At 41.4% G+C, this 11649-nt stretch overlaps 1 protein-coding gene across 1 annotated transcript; it reads left to right on the forward strand.

Annotated features, from left to right (window-relative positions):
• Positions 1-5944: 5944 nt before the first annotated feature.
• cart3 (cocaine- and amphetamine-regulated transcript 3) lies at positions 5945-7725 on the forward strand. Its single transcript, XM_082541055.1, has 3 exons — positions 5945-6293; positions 6878-6961; positions 7090-7725. Exons 1-3 carry the CDS (start codon positions 6105-6107, stop codon positions 7195-7197), a joined length of 381 nt encoding a protein of 126 aa, XP_082397181.1. The 5' UTR covers positions 5945-6104; the 3' UTR covers positions 7198-7725.
• The last annotated feature ends 3924 nt before the right edge of the window (positions 7726-11649 follow it).

Genomic DNA, 11649 nt, shown 5'->3' on the forward strand with positions numbered 1-11649 from the left:
CATGTGGACAACCCTCAGGACAAAGGGACTAAAGACCTGAGTAACACTCTGGGCAACTTTGGGCTGACTCAGCATGTAACAGAGGCCACACATAATAGAGGACACACTCTTGACCTACTGATCTCCAAAGGCCTGAGCATTTCAAAGGTTACTGTGTCTGATGTGGGCCTGTCTGATCATTACTGTGTTTTCTTTGAAAGTAAAATCTCAGCCCACACAAATATATCAACAACAGTGATCACAAAACGGTGTATAACTGAACACAGTAGTGCAATTTTTAACCAGGTCTTCCCATTAACACCTGACCTGCCCAGAGGGTCAGTCAATGAGCTCGTCAATAGCTTCAATGCTAACATGTTAAATGTAATGGACACTATTGCTCCCATTAAGGTGAAGGTTATCTCTGGAAGGAAAAAGTCTCCATGGAGAAACTCCACACTGGTGAAAAATGGAAAAAAGAGAGTGTAGGAAAGCTGAGCGCAGATGGAGAAAAACAAACCTCCAGGTTCATTATGACATGTATAAAGAGAAACTTCACAATTATAATTTACAACTGAGGAATGCAAGGAGGTCCTACTTCTCTGACATCATCACTAAAAACAGCCATAATGCTCGGGTCTTATTTTCTACAGTTGACAGGCTAACAAACCCTCCTGTGTCAGTGGCAGCTGAACTTCATTCGACCATGGCCTGCAATGACTTTGCCAAATTCTTCACTGAAAAAATCCAAAAAATTAGACAAGCAATTGGTACATCAACAGCAGATCCAGGATATGTACTGTGTCCACCAAAAAACTGTTTAAACACCATGAAACAGTTTCAACCTATTAACAGCAAAGACCTGGAGGACATCTTAGGTCAACTGAACTCCTCCTCCTGCTGTTTAGAAGTCCTGCCAACAAGTTTTTTCAAAAAGGTCTCAAAGACTTTAGAGTCAGACCTGTTACAGATCGTCAACTTTTCTTTATTATCAGGTGTGTTTCCAGAATCACTAAAAACTGCTGTAATCAAACCTATACTGAAAAAGGACAATCTTGACAAGACACAAATGAACAACTACAGGCCGATCTCAAATCTCCCGTTTTTAAGTAAGATCATTGAAAAAGCAGTTTCCCAACAGCTCAGTTACTTCTTAAAACAGAATAATTGCTACGATGCCTTCCAGTCAGGTTTTAGACAGAACCACAGCACTGAAACCGCTCTGACCAAAGTGTTTAATGACATATGTCTGAATACAGACAGTGGAAAAATGTCAGTCCTAGTTTTACTGGATCTCAGTGCAGCATTTGATACAGTTGACCACAACATATTACTCAAACGACTGGAGAACTGGACAGGTCTTTCAGGAACTGTACTAAACTGGTTCAAAACATACGTAGAAAACAGGAAATACTTTGTATCAATAGGTAACTTCACATCTGAGCAGACAAGTATCACATGTGGAGTTCCCCAAGGTTCCATCTTGGGACCCCTTCTGTTTAACATCTACATGCTCCCACTGGCACAGATTATAAACAACAACAAAATAAACTATCACAGCTATGCAGATGACACACAAATATATATCACAATGTCACCAGGAGACCGAGGCCCTGTACAGGCTCTTGGTAAATGCATTGAGGAAATCAATGACTGGTTGTGCCATAATTTTCTCCAGCTAAACAAAAACAAAACTGAGGTAATAGTCTTTGGCGCCAAAGAAAAACGATTACAGGTCACCAGAGAACTTCAATCTATACATCTAAAAACCACAAACCAGGCGAGAAATTTGGGTGTAGTGATGGATGCAGACCTAAACTTAGAAAAACACATTAAGACAATAACAAAGTCAGCTTACTATCACCTCAAGAATATATCAAGGATAAAAGATCTGATGTCTCAACAGGACCTGGAAAAACTAGTCCATGCATTCATCTTTAGTAGGCTTGATTACTGTAACAGCATCTTTACAGGTCTACCTAAAAAATCAGTCAGACAACTACAGCTCATTCAGAACTCTGCTGCTCGAGTCCTCACTAAGACCAAAAAAGTGGACCACATCAGTCCAGCTCTGAGGTCCTTACACTGGCTGCCTGTCCGTCAGAGGATAGACTTTAAAGTTCTGATGCTGGTCTATAAAGCTCTGAATGGTTTAGGACCAAAATACATCAATGACCTCCTGACCCAGTATGAACCTTCCAGATCCCTCAGGTCATCTGGATCCGGTCTTTTATCAGTTCCCAGAGTCAGAACCAGACACGGAGAAGCTGCATTCAGCTTTTATGCTCCTTATATCTGGAACAAACTCCCAGAAAGCCTCAGATCAGCTGAAACACTCAGTTTATTTAAATCCAGGTTGAAGACTCACCTGTTCTCAGCTGCATTTGAATAAAGCACCAAATCCACACTTTTAAGCTTAAATTTCAAAACTTACATTTAACTACTGATTTTATCTACTGTTCTGATTTTATCTGTTTTGATTTTATATACTGTTGTTTGTTTGTTTGTTAATTAGTTAGTTAGTTTATTTGCTTGTTTTATTCAATTTTAAATCATGCTTTTTATTTGTTCTTGTTTCTAATGTCTCTGTAAAGCACTTTGAATCACCTTGTTGTTGAATTGTGCTATACAAATAAACTTGCCTTGCCTTGCCTTGCCTATAATCCCCCCCCCCCCCCCCCCCCACACACACCCAGAGATGGGCAGTAAAGCGTTACTTGTAACGCGTTACTGTAATCTGATTACTTTTTTCAAGTAACGAGTAAAGTAAGGGATTACTATTGCAAAAACGGTAATTAGATTACCGTTATTTTCCCGTAGGAACGCTGCGTTACTGTGTTACTAAAACCGTGATTTTTTGCGAGAATGTCTCACAACAGTGACATAAGCGATTGCGCTGTTAGTGACAACAGCTGTGTGCAGATCAACAATGGATCATATATCGAGTGCGGGAGAGAGTATGAGCGTGCAGCGTTTAAAGTGTGGAAGCACTGACCTTACTTTGAGTTTGATTCCATAAAAAGTGACAAAAACATTAGTGTCCGTTGTGCGTGGGAAGAAAACTTCTTTTTACAGCGAGTGTGTAAACACAAAAAATATTTTATTTTATGTGCTGGAATGTGTAGAAAATAGGTTTAAATGTTAAACTAATTTATTCAAGTCAGAGAATGTTGCATATAATTAAATTTTTGCTTGATGCATAAAGTTAAAAGATTAAAACTGATAAAACAAGTTAAAAAAGTAGACTTTTCCATTTGATTACATTTTGTATGATGGATTATGTAGAAAAAGTAGAATTGGGCTGAAAGATCTATCGCTTTATCACCTCTTCAGGTTGTAAATCGGGTTTTTAAAAAGTAACTAAGTAACTAAGTAATTAATTAATTACTTTTGAAAATAAGTAATCAGTAAAGTAACAGGATTACTTTTTGGGGGAAGTAATCAGTAATTAGCTACTGATTACTTTTTTCAAGTAACTTGACCAACACTGCACACACCCTATATTTTTGTTGTTTCATTTCAAATCAGTTGGGGCACACACACATAAACAAGACCAGTCTTTTTGGCTATACCTGCCATTCCAAGCATGTTTGCTATCAGAGCAGATAATTATCTGTCAGGGTGACAATAACAGCTGATTTTAACTTCAAATTGTCTATTATGTGCCTTTTATTGTACTCCTTTGTTTCTGTCTCTTCCTTCCTTCCTTCCTTCCTTCCTTCCTTCCTTCCGTCCTTCCGTGCGTCCTTCCTTGCTTCAATCCGTCCTTCCTTCCTTCTGTCCTTCCTTCCTTCCGTCCGTCCTTCCTTCCTTCCTTCTCCTGGTGATTGCTTCTCCTTCCTGACTTGGTGAGTTATTCTTTGGCCATCTTTAAGCATCTTTTTGCTCATGTGGTTTTCTGTGTTTGTCCTTCTAACCTCTGTTCTCTTCCTGCTTCGTTAGTGTCTGAGCTCGCTGGTACGTTATTACCCCGTTTCTCTCTCTGGTGTTTAGCTTGTGTGCATTTACTCACTGGTCAGTGGATTGCTCTCTCACCTCTGTTCCTTTCCTGTTTTTCTCCTGCTGACACTGGGTGTTAGGTGACAGAAAAATAATATAGATGTGTACAACACATTTTGTTAACCGAGCAGGGTTAGGTCTTTATTATGTAGGAAAACTGACTTGTGTTGTTGAACTTGCGCTTCTTTTTCTCATATTAAAATATCTCAGGGATTAAATGTAAAGTTCTTTACACTGACAAAAAGAGGCGTTTCACGGGTCCGACCCAAGTAAGATCAAAGTGGACCATATGTGACCGCAGACGTAAAGAAGAGTGGGGTATTTGTTAGAGACAGAAAAAACAAACCACAAAGTGTGGAGGGTTAATTCTGAGGTAACCAGAGAAAGAAAACCGAATGAGTGCTGCTGTTGCTCTGTGGTCACTGGATATGTAAATTAGGCAGTGATTATATGTCTGCTGTGTTTACAGCTCGTTGTCCTGCCCTGGGTCACAAAAATAAAATCACTGATATGAAAAGAAATATTTAAGCCTATTTTTAAACTCATGGCTTCCCCTCAAAAATCCCCTAATATGCTTTTTCTGAAATAGTGAAAACATCTATTATATTGTTTTCCTTGCACTGCTTCCCGAAATCTGTTTATTTATGCACAATTCACAAACTGGCTGATTGAGGTAACTCACTTTATGGTCTTCAAGGTTACATTTTATGTCTGAAAGCACCAGAAGAAACCAATCAGAAGGAGGAAGTGACCCCAAAGGCAGTGCAAGCCTGTGGCAAAAAGAGTTTCAGAGATACGATACAAAAACTAGAGAAGCCGAGGTTGTGAATGGAATAGCCTGGTGGTTTTGAATGGAATGTCAAATTGGCGTCTCAGTCATTAAAGCTGGCACAGAGGGAGTCATGAGTCATGCAGTCTCGAGCACAATCAAAGCAGCTTCCTGCTCCTCCATCTCCGCCGGTGGACCCGACGCAGGCAGCTCTGATACCCTCGATCAATGCAGCGCACAGGGAAAACTCAGCCGCAGGATTAAGAATACAATGGGAGAGACAACTGCTGTCGCTTGTCCGCCCATATTTTGTGTAAACATTCATCATTTGCATTGTTACCGCAGACTCAGTGGTTGCATAAGAGATAAAATGATATGATTCTGTGGCTGCAGGGTACAGATCATGTTAGGTGGAAGAGTGCGCGGTGGAGCTGATTATTCTGCAAAATATGGATTATTTTAATGTTGTTTATGTTCCTCAGTGTGAGTTCTGATGCGTTTGGAGTTCAAGTATGCAGATATTAAAAAATAAAATCATCTGATTATTTTCCATAAACCTGAAATATACTCGGAAACTTGTACCTGTTTTTCCCCACAAGTGTCATAAATGCTGCAGAAATAACGAAATAAATCACTATTTCCCTTTGAGCAGTTGGTAATAAAAATATCTCACATACTTCAAAATGCAAAAAATGGACTTCTAATCAACGTACATGCTGATTAGAAGTCGGTTTGTTACTTTACAAGCCGTTTTCAACCAGCACTGCTTGTTTTCGTGGTAATTCACTGCATAAAAGACTGAGTCACTAAGTTCTAATGCTGGAGAGCCTGGAAATGGCACTCTGGGAAAATAATAAGAGAAAAGTAACGCATTGTGCCATACTTCTTCTATAGGTGGAATACTAAATACAGCCCTGTTCTCTGACTGCTGGGTGACTCAAGCACATCTTTTGCTCTTCTGTGAAGTTGAACATCCTGAGGCTGTAAATCCAACAGTGTTTGCCGACTGCAGTTATATTCTCATGGCTGAAATTTAATCAGGTGATTGACCTAATGCCGCTTGAACTTGATCTTGAGCTTCTTAGAAAAGACCAATTAGTTTTCCATTCTTCTATCGAGTAAGGAGTAATCCTTTGCGCTCTAAGTAACGACCCCACGCAGGCTGCTGTTGTTGTTGACTTTTGGAGGCATATTTTGCCCAGCAACTTTTGCGGCATGACTCACCCAAGGCAGCTGTTACGCATGACAAATAGAAAAAAAAATCAAAGGATAAGGTGGAGCGAGCAGATGCAACTAGTCAGATAAAAAGGTGTTTGGAGCGGTGGAGCGACTATTTGAGACCGGCAAAAGGGGCGACATGCTGCCGTGCACTGGGACCATGCAGAGCTCCAGGCTGCTCAGCGGGGCGCTCCTGTGCGCATTGCTGCTGCTCTCCAGCGCCGCTGGAGCCGAAGTGTTGGACTCCGAGTCCGAGGAGGAGCTGAGCCCCAGAGCCCTGCGCGACTTCTACCCCAAAGGTCCGAACCTGACCAGCGAGAAGCAGCTGGTAAGATCTGCACCCGGAGTACGCACGCAGACACACGGCGCAAGTTTAACAGCGGAGAGCTTTCTTCTTTTATCAAGACCGTTACTGTTTTTTCCTCTCTTTCTCCCCTTTTTAAACAAAAAACAAAACTTTTAGTTATGCTGTGAAAAATAAAATTAAGACCATTTTATTTATAGTCTATGAAGCCCGCTGACAACAAGAGTCAAGAGCAACAATGTGACGCTAAGCTGAGCTCTGTGAACAGCTGAGAGTGAAAAGAAAGTCGCATTTTACGCATGAATGCAGGATTCTTCCCGGTAATGAAACTTGGACCCAGTGTAGTTAATACAACACAAACAACAAGAACAAGAAGAAACACCTTTCCTCAGCGGTTTGTGTCGTTTTACAGAATTATGGCTTTGTTTGTATAGTTACTTTATTAATAATTCCAACTTTTAAGAAACTCACCAACAGATTCGATTTTTATTTTATTCGTGGCTTTTAATTAATTTGCATGTTCCATAAATAGATTTTATATTTGTATCCCACTCCAAAAACCACATTATCTTTATTAATGGTTTTGTGTTTATGTTTGTTTCCGACAGCTCGGAGCTCTCCAAGAAGTTTTGGAAAAGCTGCAGGCTAAACGGCTGCCTTTATGGGAAAAGAAATTTGGCCAAGTCCCAACGGTAATTATTATTATTATTATTATTAGTAGTAGTAGTAGTAGTAGTATGAAATGGCATGCCCTTGGTGCATGCAGTGGCGGGTGGAAATGAAGCGAACCTCTGGTTGTGTCCCTCTCTCTGCCTCTCAGTGTGACATCGGGGAGCAGTGCGCCGTGCGGAAAGGCGCTCGAATCGGCAAGATGTGCGACTGTCCCCGGGGAGCTTTCTGCAACTTCTTCCTGCTGAAGTGCTTATGAGCCTCTCCGGATCTGAATGTAGCATTGAGACAGAGGGAAAACAAACTCGCACTCTATTTCTCTGTAATTACTATCATATTTTTTATGATGCCGTTGAGGAGCAGGTGGCTGTCCAACCCTTACAAAAAAGAGTATTCTGTGATATGTATATATTTTGAAAGTATATATTATCAAAGAAAAATACTATAAAGAGTCTGTGTAAGGATGGTGGCGATGGATTGAAGATGAGCCACAAAGTACCATAAAGTTCCTGTAAATGCTCCCAACCACTTTATGTCAGTAGGAAAAGCACAGGATGCGTGTTGTGATGTAATAGGAGTTAAGGCATAATCCACCCTGCACAATTAACCCACCCGAGGAGCACATACACGCTGTAAAGTCTCAGCAGCAATATTATGGGAACATTGTAGTGATTCTTCACCTGGGCTAGTCCGGTCTGTCTCTCGACCCTGGTCTGTTTTGTTTCAGATGAATGTTTTGTGTATGACTCATAATTATAATAAACTGTGGACCATCTTGTTTTGTAAAGCAGCGGACTGAGTGCGTGTTCTTTTAAAAATGGCTCCGGGCACGTAAACAGAGGCCAGCTCCCTTGAAATCAGTTATGCAACGTTTTCCACTTTTTATTTTTATTTTTAGTATTCAGATAATCTCACGGATTTGAGGGAGTCAATATTTAAACTGTGACGTTCGCCAGTGACGTCACACCTCCTGGGGCAGGCCAGGCTGCTCCGGTGACAGAGGGGCTTAAAATTAAACCTAATATTACTGCAGGGAAAGCGCAGAGTGACTGCCACGTCTCGGCCACACTGTCACTGCGCCAAAACACTGAGCCGCTTAATCACTTTCACAGAGGGCAGCCTCAGGCTGATAACGTCAGATATAAGCTCAACACAAACGTCAAGTAAAACTAGTTCGTTCTTGGCTTGTACAGGTAACCTCACGAATCTGGTCTTTTCTTAACTTAACTTAAACCCGTCTTCGTTCAGAAACACTTGCACACTGATGTTTGCGCAGAGTTTTGGAAAGGCGCTTTGATTTTATGCTGATGGAGGGAAATGTTTAGGGCTGAATTAAAGGAGTGAGCAGCACCGTGCAAAGGTTTCAGGGAGTAAAAGCGAAGGAAGGATGCTCACAAAAGTGATGTCATGAAGGATTTTTATGAATCAGCGAAGTAACATAAACAAGCCTTTGCTTTTAAGACATCCTCTCTAGTTTCAGTGCACTTTCTCTCACGCAAGTATTCAAGGTATTTCGCGTGATTGAAGCACCTGGGAGAACTTGCTACAGTTAATCTGACTGCAATGTTGAGACAGGAGCTCAGTGGGGGTCAAACCATCTCCTGAGGATGTCTTGTTCTTCTTTTGGCTGAAATCAGTCGTGTGGTCCTGGATCGATGTTTTCATCTTGCTGCACAATGAATGAGCCTGAGAGAATCTACCAGCTGAGAATCCAGCATGCTCGCAGCTTTTGCACACAGTCAGGATCCTGTTTGGAGCGAGCCATTATATACAAAACACGACAAATCACCAGGAAACTTGCAGGTGCAATTTTAAATAATGACAACTTCCAGAAACTTGGTACTAGAAACTTGAAAAACTTATAAAACTCTAATAATATATATTTTTTTAATGCTTAGCAAAAGGTTTTGAGTTTCCATCAGGGAGGAGGTGAAATAATTACAGCTTTTTCTTGGTGGCAACCCAAAACTTACTTGACACAAATTATGATAAAAAAAATAAAAATCACGTCTACAGTAGCAGTAACACATGTCACTGAAAACAATGCATGTCATTGTTTTGACAGAGTGCAGGGATCCCTGCTGAATGAAACTGAGCCAGCGTTTCGTTCCAAAGCATCTGCCAGAGTCACCTTCTCTTCCTAATAAACTACAACGTACATAAAATAAATTACACACCAGACATTTTCAACAACAACAAACACACAAAAAAACCTAAAAAACAAAAAAAAAGTTTGGAGACAGTGGCACCGCCCAAAAGATTCAACGCTGAGGTAAATGAGTACATCAGCCCGAGGCGAGCGGTCAAAGCTGAGATGGTTTGGACATGCGCAGACGGAGGTGCTGAAGATGGAGCTACAGGAGGAAAAGAGGAAGACACACAAAAAACAATAGACTGTCACTGAATCTTAATTTATTTGTTCTTAATTTCCAGAAAAGCTTTCTATAAATGTTCGGCACAGCCACAGTGGTGTAAAGTGAAGGGAAATCTCACGCTGGGTGTTTTTGCTGTTGATATCTGTTGTTTTGAAACCAGACAAGAAAGACGAGACAAGAAGGTAAGTGAGTGTCAATCACAGGGTCAGCTCAGAGAGTCACCAAACAATCTGAAACAGATTTCACGAGGGTGGCTGAAGGCCCAGCGTCCTTTACTGGGCCCTGTTCACACTTCCCCGCTCTGTGGAGCCTGACTGGCATTTTCCATACAACACCAGGATCAGCAGGTCCACCTCTGGCACACTCTGCTTTTCACAGAGGAGAGCAGGTTCACCCTGAGCACATGTGACAGATGTGAAAGGGTCTGGAGAAGCCGTGGAGAACATTTTGCTCCCTGTAACATCGGTCAGCATGGCCAGTTTGGTGATGGGCTGGGGAGGCATATTCATGGAGAGACACACAGACCTTTACAGGCTAGACAACGGCACAATGACAGCCATTACATATCAGGATGAAGGCCTTGGACCCACTGTCAGACCCTATGCCAGTGCAATGGGTCCAGGGTTCCTGAAGGAGTTCCTGATGAAGGGATTGATACCACTGACTGGTCCCCACACTCACCTGACCTAAACCCAATAGAACACCTCTGGTACATCAGACATTGCCAAGTTGAACCTCAGATTGTTATCGGGCACGCATACGTGCACATGGGAGCCATTAGCACCATTCTCAGTTTCTGCAAACACTAGCCTGCTGCATCATTTTCACTTTGAATTCAGCTCTCTGCAGGCTTCCACCATGCGGCATCTGTTCAACACATTACCCAGTCCACTTCAGATATCCAGCGTAGTTTATTTCCCCCATTGTTATCTGACGGGTTTTCAAAGTGTTCTTCTCATTTTCATTCTGTCATTTTGAGCATGCAGAGACAGAGAGAGTCTCTGTGCTAGGAACTGTATGCACATATTGTATAAACTAATACAAAAATATTTTTTAGACCAAATCCAACATGCAGATCATAAAGAATTTCATTACCGGATCAGTCGGGGCCCAGGTTAACAGCATCCACCTCCAGTGCTATTGGCCAGCAGGGTGCTGATTGAAACTGTTGGCCGAAGACAAGAAGGAAAGGGACAGTGGGGACACTAAATCTGGGACTATGACTGATAAAGAAGAAAAAGAAGCTAGATATATTTTTGTGTGTGCAGGAAACCAAGCGGAAGAGAAGTAAGGCCAAGAGCCCTGGGGGTGGATTTAAACTGTTCTGCCATGATCTAAATATGAGGAGAAGGGTAATCCTGAAGGACGAGGGTGTGAGCGGCGTTGTTGAGCTGGAGAGAGTGAAGGACAGGATTGTGAGTTTGAAGCTATTAATCAGAGGAGTGATATTGAATGCCCCACAGTGTCCTCGGGCAGAGAGACTGTGGGGGCAGACCACAGGTGTAAGGACAGAGTAGGGAACATGTAGAAGCGACGAGCCTGGAGAGGTGGAGGTATGCTCTGGAGAGAAGAAGAAGACTTTATTTCATTTTTCATTTTATTTATTGGTTTCACACATGGTTCAGCAGTATTTCATTTCCTACACACACGCCCTGGAAGAAGAATAAATTCACTTTCTTCTGTAACAAGTATAAAGGTTTTATGTTACTCGCATATGTATTCCCCCACACTTCAGCACAGCAACTGAGAAATATGAAATACGCATTGCCATATAATCATATATCTCTGACATTGCCCAAAATATAAATATTTTTAACCACCTCTTTTCAAAATGAGATTTCCATGTTAATTCATCATCACTACTCCCAAAAACTGGAGTTCGGTAACTCTCTCAATCGGAACTCAACGGACAGAGTTACTTCATCCTCCTATTTCAAAAAATGTCACTTTTGTCAAGTTCAAAGATACTTTACAGATGTATTACAGAAGGAAACAAAGTGCATTTACACACGCTCACAGCTCTTTATTCACCTACTCAGTTATCATACAGCTGTAGCTTTTTTCTTTGGTTGTTTGTTTGTTTTGAAGATTTTACACACAAGTGTGACACACTGACGATTCAATAGCCAGCAGTTTATGTCAGCCCCACTAACAATAACATCAGAACTCTATTACTGCACCACTAATAATAATTCTGCTGCAGGAAGGTACTTTGGCATGAGTCTGTTTCACATGTACAAAGGCGATTGCTGTAGTTGTTTTATGTCCTCAGTGCATCGAACCGTTCATTGTTTTCATACTTAATAATCATCATTTGTTGCTTATGAAAGTCAAGC

This window comes from Aulonocara stuartgranti, assembly GCF_965226115.1.
Source record: "Aulonocara stuartgranti genome assembly, chromosome: 1".
Lineage (NCBI taxonomy): Eukaryota > Metazoa > Chordata > Actinopteri > Cichliformes > Cichlidae > Aulonocara > Aulonocara stuartgranti.